The 21,749-nt window shown below is 50.7% G+C and overlaps 1 protein-coding gene across 1 annotated transcript; it reads left to right on the forward strand.

Moving 5' to 3' along the window:
- Positions 1-6,432: 6,432 nt before the first annotated feature.
- Positions 6,433-11,848, forward strand: LOC117833065 (adenine phosphoribosyltransferase 4). Its single transcript, XM_034712442.2, has 7 exons — positions 6,433-6,933; positions 7,055-7,165; positions 8,827-8,919; positions 9,327-9,476; positions 10,437-10,495; positions 11,388-11,467; positions 11,614-11,848. Exons 1-6 carry the CDS (start codon positions 6,717-6,719, stop codon positions 11,451-11,453), a joined length of 696 nt encoding a protein of 231 aa, XP_034568333.1. The 5' UTR covers positions 6,433-6,716; the 3' UTR covers positions 11,454-11,467; positions 11,614-11,848.
- Positions 11,849-21,749: the final 9,901 nt, after the last annotated feature.

Consider the following 21,749-nt stretch of genomic DNA (forward strand, 5'->3'; position numbering starts at 1 on the left):
CCCTATCATCCATGATCATATTATCTTATGATGAAAAAAGAAACTCTGAACCCAAATACCTAAGCCGTCCGGTAAGGTGAGCACAATTCACTTGTACTTCATCTCATCTTTCTTGGGTTCAAAGCTCTCTAGAATGGTGTGTGGCTTGAAAACAAAAACGACACTGAGCTCCAACGAAATTCACATGCTCCAGCACAAGCGCCAAAACTCGCCTCCACTGACGTCGGTATGAAAGCAGCCGAGCAGAAGCTCTCCGAAAGGGTCTGCCGCTGGGATTTTCACAGATGCTACTTGCCACCACCGACTGTGACTGACGCCAGCTGAAACCCGAGGGCGACACCTCGTCTTGTCCCTCGCCGATCGAGCAAATGATGCTGGCTTTTGACGGGCGGGGAAGATAGGGCGCGCGGGGCGACCCGGGGAGAGGCATGTTGTCACAACAAGATCTTAGCGTTTTCCATGCCAGGATCACCGGAAAAGACCCCTCGTCAAGGTGGCCGTGGAACACCACCACCTGACAGCAGAAGCATCGCGGGCGATTCGGTCCTCCAAATCTCGGGAGTAGACCGCAGTGGGAGTAACTCCACAATGGCGATCGAGCGGGCGGCGGCGGCGGCGGCAGAGGCTCTTTTGCAGACGGAAGCTGGAGTCTGACCTGGCGGGCGGGTAGGATCGCGAGAAGATTGACACCGACGAGATCGTCTGCTTTTGACGATGCGGGCCGGGGCGGCGAGCCGGTGATGGTGAAAAGCTTGTCCGCTGGGTAAAGAGCGCTCGCACGTCCATCTCAGTAATTTTCTCGTCAGCAGTCGCTGGGGAAAAGGAAGACGTGCACTGTGCGTCTGTGCCTGCGTGACGGGTTTGAATGGTCGCGAGTGGCGGAACAGTGCTAGAAAACACATGTATCGATTGTGAACATAGCCGGGATCCGAGGACTATCCCACTGGAAAGCTCAGCATTGTTTGCGATCGTACGCCTGGTCGCGATTGTAACAGTGGTATGAGGATTCACTTTTGTGAGCAGAGGGACTGAAAGCGTGAAAGGGTCCTTGAGAAAAGTCAGGTGTACACTGTTCAGTGTCTCGCTCTCTCTCTCCCTCTCCCTCTCCCTCCCTCCCTCCCTCTCCCCCACTCTCTCTCTCCCTCCCTCTCTGGCTCTCTCTCTCTCTCGCTCCCTCCCTCTCTCGTGCTGTTAAGCAGTTGCCGAGACGGAGAAAAAAATGGCCTAACGAAAAGCTCCTCCCTTTTTTGGGTTGAAAGGCTGCCCAACTAGACCGGTAGATTCTCGAGCACCTCCCATCTCCAGAGGAGCTTTGGCTAGAACTGGTAGCACATTGCCGATTTGTGAACGAACGATTCTCTGGCTCCACCACGAAGCAGAGATAATCTCATAGACATGATCATGTGGAAATACTTAGGGGCCATCATTCGCCTCCATTTGTTATTCTCATTTCCCCGGAGAGTTGCCACTTTTGCCACTCGGTACTAGTCTCTAGGATAGGATCTACGACGCCGCGAAATCCAGTGCCCAGCGCGGTCAAAAGCTGCATCTATGATACTACAAAAAGTTGGCAATGATGCCCACTTCGGATCGGAGCTAGCAGCAAGTCACCAGCAGGCCCTCCCGCCACACAGAGGTGATCCAGGATCGCGGAAGATACTCAAGGAAAGAAAAGAGCCCCCTGACGAACCTTTTTTCAGTTTTTCTCCCCGTCGCCGTTGTCCGAGCGGCCCATTCTACAGGGGCAAGCAATCCTCTCCATTGTTGAAGCTGAACGCCCTTTTTGCGCGTCACGCAGCGTCAAGTTGTCGCGTGGCGAGACGGCGACCTGCTAAAGGACCCGGCGCCTCCTTTCCCGGTCTCCGAACACGGCGATCCGCGCGGGGCCGAGCGATTGCGGCGGATCCCTGGACGGCCTCGTGCTCGTGCCCGTCGTGCACGGCCGGGCTAGCTGCGCCCCGGCTGCCTCTTCTGGCCCGCGCCTAGATGAGCCCGGGAAGCGTCGTCGTCTCTGGCGGCATGGCGCGTCATCGTGGGGACGACGACACGGAGCGCGGGCGTCGTCGTCGTTCAAATCCGGCGCGCTCGATGGCGGCGTTGAAAGCCGTTTCGGATCCGGTGAGCCTGACGTTCTAGAGTTGTATCTAGGCGGCCGGCTAGGCCGTTGGCCTCACGCACCATGCGGTCTAGAGGGCATGCATGTTATCCGCGATTAGGTTGGAAGTGGCGGATGAGATCCCCGGTGCGGTTTCTTCTGGGGTCTAAAGACACACTCATGTCATCTAGATGACGAGATCGACCCACGCACCCAACCGGGATCGACACAAAGATTCGTTCTCACTCGCAAACCACCAGGCGTGTATGCATTCGCATGGCTTGGCAGCGGATGTAAGTACACGTAACATGTCACAAAATCAAGTTAGACTACATAGGCCTTGGTGTGATTTACAGCATTTATTTGTGGTTCACAAAACGTACAGTAAGCGTCTAGAGCAAACCCCCTTCACTCATGCATGTGTGATTAGGCTACCAGATAAAAAGCTGAATTCACTCTTCCATTTTATCTCAACAAAATCAACTAGCATCCGTCCCGTGCCAGTGACGGATCGGAGCGGCGGGGAGACGATGCCAACAAAGACTCGTCAGTCGTCACACATTCCACATGTCACTTACGTCCCGGTGCGTACACGGTGCACATGTACAAGACAACACGATTCCTCCACCGCTCACTTTCGACGACGACGAGCATAACCTTGCACTGTAGCGATCCATAGCAGAAACGGGGCCTGGCTGCAGCTTTTTTCCATGTCCATGCTATGACCCTGGCCCTCTCCGGAAAAGTGACGCCGGCGCTTTTCTTACTAGTTGCCGATGAACACATACGCATCTGCCGCAAAAGATTTGCACGGGGTGTCGGGGCGATTCGGCGCCGTTCACGTCCGTGGATCGGGAAAGGCGGGTGCAGATGCATGGATGAGGTTTGCGCGCGGCCAGGACGACGGTGGTGATCGTGTGCGTACGTGCTCCATCCATGAACAGCGCTAGCTTTAGGGCTAGTTTGGTAGGGTGTGGCTCCTCTGAAAACGGCTCCGGCTCTGCCTCCTCTAGTGGAGTGGTTTCTTCGGCTCTGGCTCTTCCTTTTAAAAAAACATTTGGCAAAACGGCTTTTCCTGTAGACCCTTCCCAAGGAAGAGGAGGAGGAGCCACTATTTTTGACTCCTCCTCGGCAGTACAAAAAGGGCTCCGGCTCCGTGGATGCTCCACTCGCGGAGCTATTTGTGATGCTGCCCTTTGGTAGGGCTCCAGCAGAAGCCGCGATTGGAGCCGGAGCTGGAGCCCCACCAAACGAGCTCTTACTCTCTCTAACAGGTTCTTCGGATCTTTGGAGATGTTGTGCCCGTCAACCCGTGCAATAACAGTTGTACGAAATGTAGCAATGGTTGCACCAAAGAGAGCTGTCGTCATACAACGGAAACATAGGCTAAAGCAATTGCACCTTTGTTTTGTTCACGTTTTGATGTGTTTTGGAGAGGTTTTGTTTGGAAAAAAAATCCATTTTACTCCCTCCACCTATTTACTTTGTCCACCCCATCCCCTAACCTATATATTGGCTCAATTTAATCCCTTCACCTATTAATATTGGATCAAATTCCCTAAGAAGGATTTTCATCATAATTTGCTTATGTGGCATGGTTTTGACCGAGTCAATTCACGTTTGAGACCAAACAAAACAGTCTGACATGGACAAGTGCAACGCCATCGAGCCAGAAAAAATGAGCCGAGCTGCATGTCTCCAAACGAAGTACGCACTGACGCCTATCCGTCCGCGCCCACCTTAGCGCACGCCAAGCCGCAAAGTCCATCGCCCACTAGAGCCTGAAATCGATCTTCCAAAACGTTGCTGATGTTTTGTTTCATCAGTTCAGTTTGCACAGATAAAATGCCACCGTATGTTTTAGACAGTGCCCGTGCTGTCCAATGCTCTTGTCGCCATGTTCAAGCGAGCGCAGGTGCACTAGTGCCAGGGCGCCCTCAGAGGCGGCCAACCATTGCCGCAGTCGCAGTCGGAGCTCGCCGCCGTTGCCAAGGTCGAGATCGAGCAACTCATCATTTCCATCCTCAGATGACCCCAGCGTTAGCCGCGTTCGAGACCAGCTTCTCTAGCTCCCAAGTCAAGCCAAACGTTAAGAAGGCCGTCGTCGCCGGCACATCATCCAAAAAAGATGCCCAGCCACGTGGTGACGAGCTCTCCACTAGATTCCGATCAACGCAGCTGGACTGCAGGGCGAGTGAGAGCAAGCGGTGCATGGTTGTCGTCATCGAGAGCGTTGCCGCCGCAGAGGTGGTGGTGATGGTCAGGGTGAGCAAAGCAGGCTACCTTCAACAGCGACACGAGCGGCTCAAGGATCGCCAGTTCGTACCCCTCCCGACGCTGTCGTTCCAGAGGATATCAAAGGATGAGGTGGAGGCCATGGCCGGCAACCTCCGCACGCTCGTGTGGCAAGGCTGCGCTGCCAGGAAGGGCATCGCGGTCGTCCGGGTGGCTATAGCTTAGGACACGACTGATAGATCGGCTTAATCTGGTGACTCAGCTCTTGCGGTCTTTATCATACTGCTTAGTGACCTCAGACGTGAATTGACTCGATCATAACAATGCCACATAGGCAAATTATGATGGAAATATTGCTTAGGGGGTAATTTGATCCAGAATTAATAGGTGAAGAGATAATTGAGCCAACATATAGGTTAAGGGGTGAGGTGGACAAAGTAAATAGGCTGGAGGGAGTAAAATGAACTTTTTCCGTTTTATGTTGACAAACCCATCTCAATATTTAACATTTACTTGCATTAAGAGTCCGGAGCAGTACCAACCGCTACACTACAGGTCTTTTCATCGAAGGACGCTGAAACCATGTGGAATTGGAGACGTACAAACCGGGCTGCTCTCCTGAATCGCTGACGCGATCCTGTCCTCGTGCAATCCCCGTGGCAGCGGCGCTGCGACCACACTGGGTCCGCCGCACCCCCGCTCTGGCGCTCCCCGTCCCCGGCCGGCCCCCTGGCTAGCGTCTACCTCCATTGATACTGTAGCTGCCGCTCGCAGTCACCGCTTGGTACTGACTCGATCTGGCACACACACATTGCCCGCTACAGTTACACGGTAGAGATCGACAGAGTACCACGACAGAAATGCAGTACGGTGGCATGTATCCGGTGCCTGGCTGTTACTCCCCGGTAAGATCTCCGGCGCCCGTAAAATCACTCCCGTCCGTCGCTCTAAGAAGCGTGACCTTTTACGCCGCGGCCATAACCGTGACTCTGCGTAACAAGTAAATTTCTTAAACGATTCGATCCGGGGATTCTGTTCGAAACAAGCCCATGTCCAAATCGGGACCAGTTTGGCTGCGACGACGGATCATCTTTCCCCCCGGCGCGTCTTGCTCCGTCGGAATCGCAAATATTTCCCGCACCCGCTAGGATGGGACGGGAGAAGCCCGAGTCAGAGACGTTACTACGCGGCCAACGAGCGGCGGACACGGCGATCGACCAATCGACCTCCTCGCCTTGGCGTAACCTGTGTTGGCGACTTGGCGTAGTGCCAAGACGGTGCTGATCGCTTGTGATCAGCGTGAGCCGTGAGCGCGTAGGCCGCGCGGCGCCAGCATCCCAACCAACAACCGGTACGGTGATGCCCGGAGACCTGGACGGAGCAACGCGCGGGGGGTGGGTGCCATTAGTGCAGCAGCCAAGCGACGCCGCAGTACGGTCACCACCGCCGCGCGGCACGGCAGCGGCAGCCAGCCAGCAGGCAGGCAGGCAGAGGCATCGGATCCTCACCCCGGCTCTGCCGCCGCGAGTTCCGACGCGGCGCGGTGGCCGGCTGGCCGGACCTGTACCCGCCAGCGAAATCCCGGAGGAAACGGACGCCGGAAGCGTGGGCGTGGGCGAGGGTAAAAAAAAAAAAGGATGGATGCTGTTCCGTGCCGTGCCCACTGTACCCACAAGCGAAATCCGGAGCGCGGTGCGGTCCGGTGGCTAGCGCCTAGCGAGGTGGCTAGCATGCCTGCCAAGTGGAGCAGCGCCTACGCCACTTGGCTAGCGCTACGGGCTATACGGCCGCGCGCGCCCCGTTTTCTTTCCCTTTCCTCGCTCGAAACGGCTAGGCTCTGTCATCTACAGGAGCGAAAGGCAGGGCTAGGAGGGGCAGCTTTTCACCAAAAGAGAAAGAGGGGACGCTCCCCCGGCTGGCCTCGCTCACGTTGTCGCGTACAACTGTGCGAGTAGGGCGGGGCACACAGAGAGGGTGTGAGAGATCGTGTGCGCCTGTGGCGCTAGTCACGCAGTAGAGACCTACACGAGCGTGGCGCAGTAGCCTGGCGTGGCAGCGCTGCCCTCCGGCTCCGCCCTCTTTATAAACAGAGGAGGGTAGGCGAGGCCGAGGCGAGCGAGCGAGAAAGGAGAGCCCCCCGGCGCTTGTTTCCAAGGATAATAAACGCTGCCCAGCTCACTTCGCCCCGCCCGCCACTCGCCTCCCCTGCTCGGCTGCTCTGCTCTGCTCTGCTCGGGATATATATACACGCGGGCGCACCAGTCCAGCGAGCAACAATAAAGGCTGGGTCGAGGAGGAGGAGGGGGAGGGGGAGGAGCTGCTTGGTTGGACCGAACGAGCTGAGAGCCAGCGAGAGAGGAGGGCCGAGCGAGAGGGAGAGGAACTAATGGGTGAGGAGGCCAGCTGCAACACCGTCAGCGTGATGGAGGCCGCTACCAACGCCAAGCCGCAGCCGCAGCAGCCCAAGGAGAACGGCCGCGCCGCTGCCGCTGCCGCTGCCGTCGTGGCCGAGGCGACGGCGCCTGTGGCCGAGGCGGCGGCCGACCCCCGGCTGCAGGGTATCTCCGACGCCATCCGCGTCGTGCCCCACTTCCCCAAGGAAGGTCCGCGCCCGTTCCTCTGCTTCGCCTCCTCCCCCGGCCGATAAATTCCGCTCCTTGCTTGCTTGCAACGCTGATCCATCTGCTCCCTCTTCTGCGTGCATGCATGCGCCGTGTGGTGCAGGCATCATGTTCAACGACATCACCACGCTGCTGCTGCGCCCCGGCGTGTTCAAGGACGCCGTCGACCTCTTCGTCGAGCGCTACCGCGGGATGGGTATCGACGCCGTCGCCGGTAATCCACGATACCCCGCTCCCCTCCTCTCTGCGACTCTGCCGACATCGGCGTCGACTAGTCTCCGGCGGCCGCGCCAGGCCAGGGTGGAGTCGGCACGTCGCTGTCCTGCGCGCGTGCAGGTGCAGCCGCGGGCGGGCGGGGAGCTGAGCTGTGGGCAGAGTTCTGAGATTCCGTAAAATCTCGGGGGGAGATCTCCCCTGGTCCTTTTGCTCCCCCGCGCTTTTGTCGCCGCGCGAACCCGCAACCTCACCCGCCACCGGGTCCGTCTGGCGCCCCCTCGCGCCTGCTCCCTCCTGCGCCTTTTTCTCGCCCACAAGCCCGTCGCAACTCGGCTTTCCTCGAGACGATAACAATATCATAATCGCCCGCAATAATCCTCCCCCACGCTACTGTTTCGCTGGATTTGCGTCGCGACCAGCTCGGCTGCCGGTAATTATCCATCCGTCCGTCAAGGTCAGGTGCAAAGCTCCACTGCTAAAGCCGGAACCCGATAATAAATGTGCCGCGCTGTGCCCCTGTCTCCTCCACACGGCCGTGCGCGTGCGAGCGAGGGAGATCGCCGTGCCCTGTCCCTGCCATGCCGGCCCTTCGCGCGTGCATGGGCCATGGTCGTGGAGCACCTCCTCTTCTTGACTACTTGCTTGCCGGTGTAGTGGTGGAGTAGGTTGAGTGTACGCTTGGCGCTGCCAGCCAGCGTGCATGCATGAGGCATCCTCCTGTCTTGCTAGCTCATAAAAAAAATATATTTTAATAGGAGAGAATAGCTATCTTGATCTAACGTACTTCAGGAATACGTGAGGATGATGCGTGAGCTAGGTGCTCCTCCTACCATTGGAGGAGGCCTGAGCCGGCGAGTAGTCGAGTCCGCGCGGCGGGCGTGCGTGGCAGAATGTTTGGCGCAGGCATGCAGCGTACTCCCCGCCCGTCCCCGGGCCGGGCACATGACGCGGGCGCGCCTTTCCAGGCTTTTCCGCGGCGCGGCCTTGCCCGGAATCTGCCGCATTCAATAGCGTATCGGGGGTGGCGCACGGCACGTAGGCGGAGCCGAGGACGAGGAGGCCAGCCAGGCCCCCTGCCTGCCTCTCGCCTGCCACGGCCGGATCACGTCTCGCGGCAGGGGCCATGGCCAAGCGGGGCGGCAGCGTCCGGCCGGGCCGGGCGTGGCGCGGCCCCGGGGGTGAGGGGACCGCGGTGAATCGGACGGGCGCGGGCGCCGGGGCACGGGATCGGGCGGTGGTGGGGGCGCGGAGGGCGTGGGGTACGACCCGTCATTGGCTCTGCTGGTGGTGGCGCGCCCTGATGTCACGCGGCATGTGCCCGATCCGCTGTCGTTTTCGCTGCAAAGTACTGCTTGTGGGATTTCGCTCTGTTGCTTGTTGGATACTCTGGCCGCTTCTGCGGCCTTTGTTTCCCTGAATTTCATTTTGTTTCCTTCCGGCCTTTCTTTTTCCTTTTTACACACTAAAAATATTAAAAGTATGCTACACTTTTATGGATTAATGTGGTGCTGCTGCTGCTTATGTGGCACACCATCTTTTGCTCTACTGTCTTTGTCAGTCAAATTACTTGGCAGTGTCTGGCCATTCATGCTCGCATTCAGGTTTTGCACTCTTTCTTTCTGACATGGTGTTGTGCATGTTTACTTTGCATTCCCCCAGGGATTGAGGCCAGGGGCTTCATATTTGGCCCGGCAATTGCGTTGGCCATAGGCGCCAAGTTCATACCGCTGCGCAAGCCTAGGAAGCTCCCAGGTGAGATTTCTTGAAGATCCTGCTTTCTGGATTCATTTTCCATACTTTATAGCCAGTTGTTGCTTTTATAATGGCTAGCTTGTGGTGGTGACACCCTAGTTAAGTAAGTTTAGTGAGCAGATTTGGTTAGCAGGCAGTAAAAGTACGGCAGTTGCCCATAATCTCTGACACCAAAGTTGTTGCTCTCGCCTGCTCCTTTTGTGCATGCAGCCCATGATAGGGTATTAAAAATGCATCGGACTTTTAAACGAGATCTTTCTGCTCTTTTCACATGTTCTATTACTCCAAGAGATGCTGCGCAGAGCCACTACTTACCCAAAGTGTGGTTCTAAATGGCTTGCTAGTTAAACAAAGTTTGTTATACAGTAATCAACATGTGCTGACATTCGCTTTTGCAAACATGGAAGGCGAGGTGATATCCGAGAAATATGTGCTTGAGTACGGGACTGATTGTTTAGAGATGCACGTTGGAGCCATCGAACCTGCAGAGCATGTGATCATCGTTGATGACTTGGTTGCTACCGGTGGGACACTGTGTGCCGCGATTAGGCTTCTTGGTACGTATCTAATCTACTACCTCAAGTTTATGCATTGAAACAACTTTTTTGACCAATGCTTGCATGCAAAATTGCAAAGTATACATGATGGTTAATTAGTAGCCAATAGAGGTTATAGAGTATAGAGTAATGTAAGAAATCCAATTTATGCATTGGAACATTTTTTGACCAATGCTTCCATGCATGCAAAGTATACATGATGGTTAATTAGTAGCCAATAGAAGTTACAGAGTATAGAGTAATGTAAGAAATCCATAGTAAAGTACTCCTATATCTTGCAATTAATACATTTTTTTGTCTGAAACTTAAATTGTATGTTTCTGTTTGCTCATTCACGTCACATTATTCATGGTCCAGTTGTAACAGTTAAGCTTTTCAATTGTGCATCATGCACCTGTGACATCATAGCAACCTCTTCTGAATCACAGCATCAGTGCATGTCAGTTCCGCACAGCATCAAATTATCCAGTACTGCTTGTCTTCGAACTTTGCCAATGTCAGTACCGTGACTTAGTAATGCTGGGCTTTTAATGTGCTAATGTCAGTAGTCTGCACCAACTAGGGATAAGGGTAGAGCATTTATGATTTGTTTCTTTTACTTTTAGCCTTTAAGATTGAAAAATGTTTTTTAAGACATTCTTTATATCTTAATCATTACAAACATTTTATTTTGGTAGTACATTTCCAGTCAGAAATTGAATTTTGACAATACATGTATGACTACTCCTATTGTCCTATTCACAGAATCAAGTACACCCAGCTGATAACTATCTGTAGTTAGTTATGTTGTTTTAGTCTTGCCATCAAACGTGCTTTCTCATGACATTTTATATAGATCGATTTTATCTTGTACAAGACTGGCGTAGGTTTACTTTTCTGTATAGCTTACATCTTGAGGCAAAAAAAGAAAATCTATATTTTAGCTTATAATTCTCAGCGTTAACACAATTTGCTTTCCAGAACGTGCTGGAGCTGAGGTGGTCGAGTGCGCATGTCTCATTGGGCTTCCAAAATTTAAGGTATTATTGTTGGACTCACAACTATCTGGAGTACAGACAGGCAAAATCACCTGTTTACTGCAGTATTTTGCTTATGAAACGTTTCAGTCAGTGGCACTGTAATGTATTCCCTCCGACCCAAATTACTATTCGTTTTGGGTTTTCTAGATGCGTAGCCTTTATTATGCACCTAGATATGTATCTAAGTCAAAATGAAAGTAATTTGGGATGAAGGGAGCAGTACACTATTTAGATACTGTCTGCAGCATAGGCTTGATACTACTAGCTGTTAAGTGTTATTGTAGCTTTATAGATTGTGCAGCCAATGGTTTTGTTATGTCCAGCGTCCAGGAACAACTTGCCTTGTTATTAACTGTTATATAAGTACGATCAACATGACCATTTCTGCTCTGTTCCCGACATCTAAGATACTTAATATCTGTACCAGCAGGGCATCCATAGACCATAGACATGACTAGTTAAGATTTGGATGTGCATTGTCTGTGATTGTCTAAATAAAAACTGTAGAAGGTACTACTTGCATTGCACCCGTTTCATTCGGCCATATTACTTTGTTATAGGTTTATAGCATGGGGGCACACCCCTCTGTTGTGGTACAAGTTGTGGGTGAAGGATGCTATTACTGCCTGCAATCCTGCATCCTGTACCATGGTTTCAGGATTGCGATCCTGTAGGGTTTCAGGATAAATAAAAGCTGAGACATTTGCAACGAGTAGCAGGCTAGCAGCAGCAGCCACTCACTTCTGCTTGTCAGTTGATCTAATTCTATTTCAGTAACTGGCGACATTAGTAATTTGCAATAGAACATGCATTTTTGTTGCTTCAAATTTCAAACTCATTGATCTAGAAAGCGGATTCAAACTGGTTAACCGAGGTAGCAACTTCCCTGCAGAATTTCTACAAGCTCAATGGAAAGCCTGTCTATGTACTGGTGGAGTCCCGTGAATCTGATAAATAAGAAGTGATGGTCAGGTTAGCGATATTGTCTTGCTCCCTCAGTGCTTGTAATCTTCCGGCATGCTATCCTATTCATAAGTGCTTGGCTACATTCGCTTCTGTGTTCTTAAGCGTAGCTGGTTCACCGCATGTGCTCATTTCCTTCACCTCTTGTTTTCCAGGAATGCTGGTGTGTTCATTCCTTGCTGCTGCAATTGCGAGGTGGACGGGCATCGACAACTATGCGGTACATTACTAAGACTAGCTGCTAAGTCATGGCAAGGGGAGAGGTTAGAGTGTTGAGAGTGTAGTCTTGTAGGTTGAGTAGTTTTTTTTTCAGAGTAATGGCGCTTGTAGTTCTTCCGGGAACATTGTTATTAGCTGAAACAAGGTTGCTGCTGTTCCATTGTTGTTGAATTGTGCGGTTTTAATTTGAAAATGTCAGCAATCAGGATATAGATGGAGCTTCAGAGAAGAACTTCGGCAGCATGACAGCATGGTTAACGTCTAGGAACCTGTTACCGTTAGCTTGTTACTAGAAAGCATGGGGGCGCGGCGTTGCCGCGCCAACTTGAGCTGGCCTGGCCTGGACAACTTGTGCATAGTATTAGTACACTATTTTTATGATGGATTATACGTACTATTCTCTATCAATTCAATTCAAAATATTAATTCATCAAAATATTAAAGCAAGTAAGGCTTCTTCCTCTATTTTTCGTCCGTCCAAGGGCTTTAGTTGCAAGGCGTCCCAGCCTCAGCCCCGGCCATCCGCCCGCCACGCTGCCCCGCCCGGCCGCGCCTAAGCCGCCTTGGCGGTGCTAGAGCCGCCTCCCCAGCCCCGTTCGCTCGTGCCACTCGCCCCAGCTGGGGGAGAGGGAGTGGGGGGAGTGGGGGCTGGTCAGATCCGGCGGAGGAGTCGGTTGGGGGAGAGGGAGTGGGGGTTGGTCAGATCCGGCGGAGGAGAAGGAGAGGGAGGAGAGGAGGTGGGGGTCGGAGGAAGGAGGAGAGGAGGCATGCGGGTGTTGGAATTAAGAAGAGGAAGCCTGGGTGCTGGAATTAAGGAGAGGGAGGAGAGAAAGTGTTGGAAACACCAACTGGGAATAAATACCCCCTTTAGTCCCGGTTGGTAGTTGTAACCGGGACAAAATGCCCCCATCAGATTCCCGAGGGTGATTGGACTTTACAAACAGGATTAAATGGGTTCTTTAGTCCCAATTGATATTAACCACTGGGACTAAAGAGCCCGCATCGGTGGCCATCGGAGTTTGATTTAACTCTATTGCTTGAATAAAACATATTTTAATTTAATGGGTATTTGAGTTGAAGGAAGTGGTTTTCTATTATATGTGCAGACATCCAATAAGTGGAATAAAAATTTAGTGATGATAATAAAAATATCATTAGTTTGAAAAACACAATTAATATTTTACCTAGTAACGCACGGGCATTTTGCTAGTTTAATTCAAAAAACTCTTCGGTCCATAATGATAATTGAAATGCCTTTTCCTGCAAAACATCATCATAGTATTGTGCCCTGGTGTAAACGGTTGATCTAAACGATGTTTCAGATCCGACAGGGAAAATTGATGATGTATCATTGATAATACGTGACCTCATTTAGAAAGCAAATAGTTTAGAGTTGAAACGGGAGATTTCTACATTGGTTGCTACACATCCAAAGTTTCAACTATTTTTGGACTTCATTTGTTATTAACTTATTTTAAAACAACCTCCTAATATGCTTAATTTCTCAAACAGATTTTAAAATATGTTCAGAATCCTAATGAACATATGCTATCATTTGGATGTGTATACAGGCATACAGCATTGAATAGGTTTGCCAAGTTTTAACCCAAAAAGATGTCATTTTCTTATTTTAATCTTTCCCCAAAATATCTAAGTGAACATAATGTTTTACAGTGTGACAGTCATAGTATAGTTTGAAGTTCCATAAAGAAATGCTACTAAGACACCTGAAGGGCATATCTGCATATGATTACCAAGTAGTATATACATATTCTTCTATATACTGACAGAATTTAAGAGAAAATAGTGACCATCTACTAATTAAATTAACAGTACGTAAATAGCTAGTTGATCTGAAATTTCCAGACTTAATTAGGACAGGTGGTCGAGCTCTATTTTGTTGCTTTAAATGTCTTCTCTGTTCGTTCTTAGGGCTCGTTTGGTATGGTTTAGGGGGCTTTGGCTTCACAACTGTAGCAGTCCTGTAACAGGTGGAGCCACTTTTTTGAGCTTCACCTCCTTCCCAGTTTATTTTAAGACCTCAATATCCATTCCGAGTTCGTGCTACAGTAATGCAGAGTGCTAAATAATGCGTGTTGCTGTAGCCGTGCCAACGGGAGCCTTAGTGCACCGCTTCGGACGGTGGCGACACGTAGGCAGGAGCTGGCATCGACCTGCAGAGTGCCAATCCTCTCTCTCGTAGACACACAATAAACTCCTGTCGAGTACCTGGGCCTCGGCTTAAGCTCGAGCTCTCCGTTCATCTCTGTTGCTCTTTCTCTCTCTTGTTCTTCGTGGGAATAGCAAAGGAAACTCGGAGAGCATCCTCCATTGCCGCCGCCTCGGACGATTGGACCTCACCGTCGACCCGTATTGCCAACTTTTATTCTCACCTACAAGGCTACAACAACACGGTGAGCATCTTGAGAACCACTTGATGGTTACGAACCCGTGTTCATTCTCGGCCGTAGCTGATGTAGTGAATGGTGTTTTCCTCTATCAGCTGGTGCCTCGGACCTCCTGCTCCGCCTAAAGAGGCTGCTATAGCGCCTGCAGGTCGTCATAGTTGCGCTGGCTGTGCATGGCGGGCGAGGCATGCGCTTCGATGGGGATGGAGGGCGCGGCAGTGCCGACATATCCGAGTCGTGGGATGACGCTGCTATTTCGGGTGCGTGGCGTGCGCGCCGTCGTGGTGATCATGGACCACGGCCAAGTTTGTTGAGTTCCTTTGTATTGCAATATCGAGTCACAAGATGCTGTGGTTTTGAGCGGCACCTATTGCTTGTGTTCAAAGCGTTCGGTTTCGTGTTTTCTTCCTCGTCTCTGGCAAGGTTTCACCGGCGATCACGACTTCGGCAAAGGGCTGATGATACGGTCGTGGCCGGGGGCGCCCTGCACGGGAAGGCACCGGCACGACCGCCGTGGTGATGTGACCACAGGCAGTGCAGCCATGGCGCGCCAACTCGGAAGAATCGTGCCGGAGACCCTTCCCGGCCCCGTCGCCCGTTAGTGGTCCAAAGGTTCCACAATATCATGTGCATAAGACGGCGCGGGCGCCGCCAGTGCGAATCTGCCGCACCCGAGGGTGTGCTGCATCGGCTGCGAAAGCGCTCGCAAGGGGTGATGATGGGAATGGGGCGGCCAACGCGCGGTTCATGTGTTTGCTCGCGTGAAGGAAGCACATCGAGCCCACGCGAAGGATCCAGACCTAGCGCCTCTGCCTGACGTATATAACCGGTTGGTCTAAAGGATGCTTGAGATCCAACGGTTAGGAGAAACTGATGACGTGGCTCAGTTAGGGGCCAGAGTCTGTCCGCAGGTTTCGTCCACTAAAGATTCGTATATCTGAACTCGTAAGGCTAGTGACAGAATTTCGCTAAAATGGCTGGCTGATCCGGTGATCCCTCATCCGTGAGCACTGAGCAGGATTTTCAATCGATAGTACTCTCTACTTGTTCCCTGTATAGCACTCGAAAAAATCGAGTTCCCTGTGGCACTGAAAAATTTTGTCACATCCAAATTTTTCTTTGGTTCCTTTCATAGCACTTCCATCAGATCTGCTGTTAAGTCTAACCTAAAAAGATATTTTTACCCCTCATCTTTTCTAGTGAAATATGATCCATACAGTTGCACATTCTAACCTAAAAAGACATTTTTGCTCATCAAGCAGCCGCATTAAGTTCTAGTAAGTATACATGTGCACATAATTTTCTTGTTTAATTTTTCTTAGATTTGAACATGAACCATCCATAAATATTAAATAGAAATAAAAAGTTGATCCTCTCATTCCAAAATCCAACATCAACAATGCACAAAAGGTGATAATTTCAAACAATACATTAGGTTCACATGAGCAATTCAAACCTACAGAAAGGTTCACATGCATACCTTACAATCAAGTTCACATACACACATAACCAAGCCAACATTACAATAGGTTCACATGCACCACATTTGATTCAAAGAAAGGCATATGCAAATCATAAGCTAAGCCTTTGTTTACTTCTTGTGCTCATTGCAGGACTAGCCGGGTCTTGTGCACATTGTTGGACTGTCAAATGGTAGCACCAGATTCTTTCCTTGTTTTTTAGTTGGTTGCTTACTTTTCCTTTTGGCCTTTGCCTTCACAGGTGCAATTGTTTGCTGAGATGTTTGCTCACTAGACATAGGAATGGGCTCAAGCTGATTTGAGCCACTTCTTGACCTACAAACATGCAGAAATAATATTCAGAAACAGCAGTGGCACTAAAAATTCAGAAATAAAAAACAGTTGGACATTACCTTTTGGAGCCTATAGATGCTGAGTTGGCAGATTTTCCCTTTCTCACAGTTGCAGATTCCAGGCTTTGGCTACAATGAGAAGGTACTTAGAATAATTCATGGCGGGTTATTATGTAAGCATGAGCATAAGTGTTCATCACTACTAACCTAGGTGGAAAAGACATGGATGATGCTAGTAGTTCATCACCTTGAAAAGGCACAATGCTTGTCTCGGATGATTTGGTAGTCTTTCTCTTCTTCTTTGGTGGCCCTCTACATGAGCGATAAGAAATTAAATAGTGAACATACAAAATTGGAACAAACTTAATTGTGTGAATGTAAAAAGCTTGTCTTGCAAACACCTAGGGTATCCATACACCTAGGCCCTCTACATGAGATCATCGACTGAACAAAACACAATTGGAGTAATCTAATGTTTGAGGACTAAAAGAATGACTATATGGGTATCTAACTGAAGCAGTATTGGCAGAGGGGTGCAATGTGACACTTTGCTCGTGATTTTGAACTCAAATCCTGAAACAAATGTTATGAAATCAAACAAAACAAACTCAAAAACCTGTGTTCATATGCATATGCTAGTTTCATCAAGGAGATAATAATAGGATATGGAGCAGAGTGCTGGGCATGTTTGCCAAGTTTTCACAGCATCGTCCTCACTGGCGTCCACGCATACAGGGTATCCATACACCAGTGTCAGCGCATATTGGAGATAATAAAAGCTTATCTTGCAAACACCTAAGATATCCATACACCAAGGAGAAAAGCAGCATGTAGGATCTCATGGAAGAGCCATAACAAAATGAACGGGAGCTGAAGAACAGACCGACCACAATAGGAAATCAAATCAAAGCTGCAGGCAGGAACCCAGGGTATCCAGAGGCAAGGCTGCCCCTGCCCCTACGCTGGCCTCGTGCACGGCGTGCCCGTCGCCTCGGGACGTCATGGGAGGTTAGGGGTACTTTGATCATAAAACGTGTTCAACGGTGTATTTTAACGAAATGATCTAACAGATGCCACGGAAGTATCAAGGAAAAAAAACAAAAAAATTAAACGTCAAGGGAAACAAAATTTTCCACCGCTACGTGGAGAACTATGTTTTTTTTCCGAGTGCTGTACAGCTCTAGTAGTTTCCCTGCGCCCACGGCGTGCACGTCTGCTTCCTCCTCCCCAGCCCTGTCGTCTGACAGGCGGCACGGCCCAGCCCGTGCTCCCGTGCTCACCGATGACGCCATCGATGGAAATCCCGCGACAGGCATTGATTGCGAGAAACGGCTACGCCCGAATGAATGCCGAGGGCTACGTGCATGTCACCTCAGATCCTCCATGCATGCGGCAGCGGCACTGGCGCTAGCATCAGCAGCCAACCTCGTTGGGGATCCCCAGGCGACGTGTTGTCACATCGGCCGGCAGGGGGCCGCAGGCCTACGCCTACGCGTAGAGCCCGTGTCCCGCCTCGCCCGAGCGGAGGCGGAGCGGATACTGTGTACCGCAGGGGCATGCAGCCAGGCAGGCACACCACGCGGGACGAGGGGCCCAGCGTACGTGCGCGTGTAGGCCTACGCGCGGCGCGCGCCGCGAGGTGTTGCCGGCTCGCCAGGCGCCGGGCGCCGTGGCGTGCCCCCGCTGCGCGGATGCTGACCTTTCCGGCGCCAAATCGGACGACGGGCGGCAGGAGGGGGCGGAGGCACACAGTGGCACAGATGGCACAGTGCCATGCGGTATCTCTCGCGCGCTGCGGCGGCCAGGTTGGGGGACTGCCGCACGTACCGTACCTGTCGGGGCGACGTGTCGACCGTCCGGTGCCGCACCTCTTCACATTTCAGCCAAAACCAGCCTCCTCCCCCAGTAGCCCATCTCAATCCCTCCCTACTTTTGTCATTGGGCTGAATGTATTATGTGTTACTGCTACTTCACATTTTCTAATAATTTTAAGAATGGTATTTGGCCTCTCCCAATACCGCATTCTTTGGAGTCACTAATTAGAAGACTGCTGTATATATCTAACGTGTGTCATCAGAACGAATTCTATACTATGTACTCACATACTGGCAAGAAAAAATTAATATTTAACGTGTGCATCCCAAATTGGTCAGCAATATGCTATGCTCAAGTGCTCGTTGGTTCGCACAATGCTATGTTCATTGCTCAAGTGCTTGTAGGAGGGTAAGGCTACACTGCCTCTAGTACCTGTCATGTGAGCTTCGGCCTTCGGGAATCAATAGTACTCCGTGCATAAATATGGCATAATTTAGCTCATATGCGAGAACTAATGATTAATGACAATTGCAAAGTTTGGGTGTGCCTGTGCTGCTGTGCACACCGACAGGGGCGGACCCATGCCTAGGGCCACCCAGGCAATGGCCCTAGTCGTGGCGCAGGAACATGCTGTATCGCCATTAGTTTTGGAGAAAAATAATAGGCATAGTCCACCAAGTAAGACACAGCAAGTCGATAATCCACACGCTTCTGCTTACACACTTCCTTGCCTAGTTGCCTCGGTCGGTGTCACGACGACAATTCGCGACCAGCTGCCTGCTGGTGCCGCTGCAGCTGCCTGGTGCGCCGCGTTTGCCGTATGCCCGGAGCCCTCGTCGATTGCTCACACTCGTCCATCGGCGGCTCAGCTTGGTGATTCGTTCCTCCTCGGCTCCTCTATGCGCGAGCGAGTTAAGAGCCAACGAGAGAGATGAACGAGCACCGCGCGCGACCGTGAGATGGCGGAGGAGAGCGATTTGGAGAAACATCGTGCTCTCCTGGTCGGTGCGAGAGATCATGGCTTGCTGCAAATGTTCGATGAGTCGCTTGCGGTGCACGTGCCCTATTGGTATGTACTGCTTGTCGCTGTGTGACAGAAATTATTCACCTTGAACTAGTATGATGCGGAAATGGATCTTCTTGTGGTATAGGCATATAGAGCTGGGAATTATAATTTCAAGCATCTTATCAAATATGAACCCTTCTCTCTACTTTTGCTATTTGACATATGATATATGGGGTAGTTTTGCTAATGAAATTTGGCCCTAGTCTTGACAAATTTCTAGGTCCGCCACTGCACACCGAGCAACCCACCTATCCCCGCTAGTGGATACAACTGTTTTCCAATTTTATGACTCCTTTGGTAGGTAGCATCTATAGTGGAACATTTTATTATTTTATTGTTTCATTTGTCTGATTGGAAAAATGTTTAGTAAAATAGCTTCTCTTAGTTGTTTAAAATAGATTAAAAATGTGAAATATCCATAATTCCCTCATTTTTTTCTTCACATTCTTCCCCCCGCCTTGTCGGAGATAGATCCTAGTACCCGCAAGGAAGGAAGAAGACGGATTCCTCCTAGGATTCCACTGTAATCGTACTAGGACTCATATCTTGTAATCCTACTAGACTTCTTCTTGTAACTGACTAGTAATCCCGCCCCCGAAGTATATAAAGAAGGGCAGGGGTCCCTAGATCGGTAGGCGAAGACCTCATAGAACTACAACAGAGGACTAAATCCTCAACACCGAACAACACCCAAGCGTAGGGTGCAATTACAACACCCCAAGCAGGACATAGGGTATTACGCTACTCTGGCGGTCCGAACCTGTATAAATCTGTGTCTTGTGTCCTCACTTTTACCATCAAGTTCCAAGTCCGGCGATCCCCCACCAACCGATCTACTACATCGGGTTACTCCTCGGTAGGTTGTCGGGTATAAAATATCAACATCTGGCGCGCTAGGTATGGGTGATCGTCGAGATCATCGGGCGAGCTTGAAGGACCTCATCACGATCAATCTACTCTACAAGACAAGAATGCTGTTCTCCCATCCAATCGACGACTCGGTGTGCATCGGCGTCGGAGTCCGAGGTGAAGTCGCCGGACAGGCTAATTCCGAGTTAGCATCTGTTCTCGCTGAATTGGAATTTGAAACAGAGTGCGGAATGGAGCAATTCACTTGCAGCTGATCATCTCCAAGCATCAAGATCGAGATGGAATAGAATTTGATGGCGTCAAGACGGAATCCTACAGGGAATCGATTTCCTTAGTTAAGTCCGAAGCGGAGACCGGCTTTGTTAATCGGAGATGAAAAAGCACGTCAAGCATCAAAATAAAGAAACAGCTACCGCAGTTCTCTTTGGCGCTGAAAATCAATGGTGTATTCAGCTATGCGCACATCAAAAAAGCTACCAGAAGGACCAGCTTGCGTGGCAATACCAACAAATCTCCAACGATGCGATCGGCTACTTCTGCAAGAGCAAGATGTCTACGCCGGCTCGCTAACGACTACTTCAACTACTTGTCTCGACTAGAAAACTAGTCAAGGGAGAGCCTCATGCCGTCGAAAACTAGTCGGAATCAACTCCGACTAGTTGGCTTCATCAACAACAGCCGTGGTTTCATCGATGAACGCCACGGCTTCGTCGACAATCGTCCACGAATCAAGCTAAGTCACTTTTTTAATAATTAATTTTTTCTTTTGCTTGTTTTCAGCATGATTGGCCAATGCGTCGAGTACTTATTTACTAGTAGAGAACTGATCTTTCATAGGAGCTTTTGTCCCGGTTGACTTTGAACCCAAGACTAAAGCGTCTTTAGTCCCGGGTCAAAAATGAGCCACCGAAGGCCACCTCCAATGGGCTCTTTAGTCCCGATTGGTAATATCAACCGGACTAAAGAGCCCCCTTTAGTCCCGGTTGTAATGGAGGAAATCTGGTGGGGTGTTTAGTCCCGGTTGAAAACACCAACCGGGACTAAAGACCCCCCTAGTCCCGGTTGGAACTACCAACCAGGACTAAAGATTTAGCCTCGGTTGGTAATTCCAACCGGGTCTAAAGGGGGGCCTTTAGTCCCCGTTGGTAACACCAACCGGGACTAAACGCCCAACCGGAACCTTTTCACGCGGTCTCCCTCCACCTTACCTTCTTTATCACCCCTTTCTTATCTCTCTCTCCCCTTTCTTATCTACCGCAGGCGTGCAACGCGCTCCTCTCCCTCCTCCTCCTCCTCCTCCTCCTCCTCCTCCTTTTCCAGGCGGGTGGGCGCGAGCGAGCGGGCGGCGGTGGGCGCAGGCGGGCGGTAGCGGCGGAGGGCGGCAGGTGGTCCTTTTTTTTTTATTTTTTTGAACCTTTTTAGTACCAACCGGCTTTACCACCCGAGACTAAAGGACCCCCTTTTATCTCGAAAACTTAGTCCCGGTTGGATTTTTGGGATCTATGGCTCTATCCAACCAGGACTAAAGGCGCGTTTCCACCCGTGATTTGTGTATACCTCTCGACGGTAATTACCCTCCAGAGCTACACTTCGTCGACTATTCTTGGGCATGTTGACCGACAGCGATGGGCTTGGTATATCGAATTACGGAGGCTATCGCTATGGGTTTGGTGCACTGAGTTTTGAAAGCTCCGTCACAAGCTTCGTACACTAAATTAGGAGGCTCTGCCACAAAGTTTGTTGCATCGAGTGCTGGAGGCTCACAACGGCTACACACTAGTAAGGCACAAATCCTATGCGCGGCAAATACGCGCTCTCCTCGTCAAAAGGCAAAGAAGTCTCAAAGACTACTTTACGCGCATCGCAGTCTTTTTGTCGCAATACCGACTACTTATTTTAAATATCTTCTCTTAGCGGACACTAATCTCCTCGAGCAGAACATGCCTTAATCCGTGAAAGCCTCGAATCTTCTATCATGCCTAAACGCTAGGACGCGAGACAAAGATCTCCGTAGCAGCAGTGCCAGTACGCGTACATAAGATAAAGATCTCACACGCAGTGACAATGGCTAAATAGGGACTGAGAGCCTAAACGTAATAG

Source organism: Setaria viridis, chromosome 1 (assembly GCF_005286985.2).
Source record: "Setaria viridis chromosome 1, Setaria_viridis_v4.0, whole genome shotgun sequence".
NCBI lineage: Eukaryota > Viridiplantae > Streptophyta > Magnoliopsida > Poales > Poaceae > Setaria > Setaria viridis.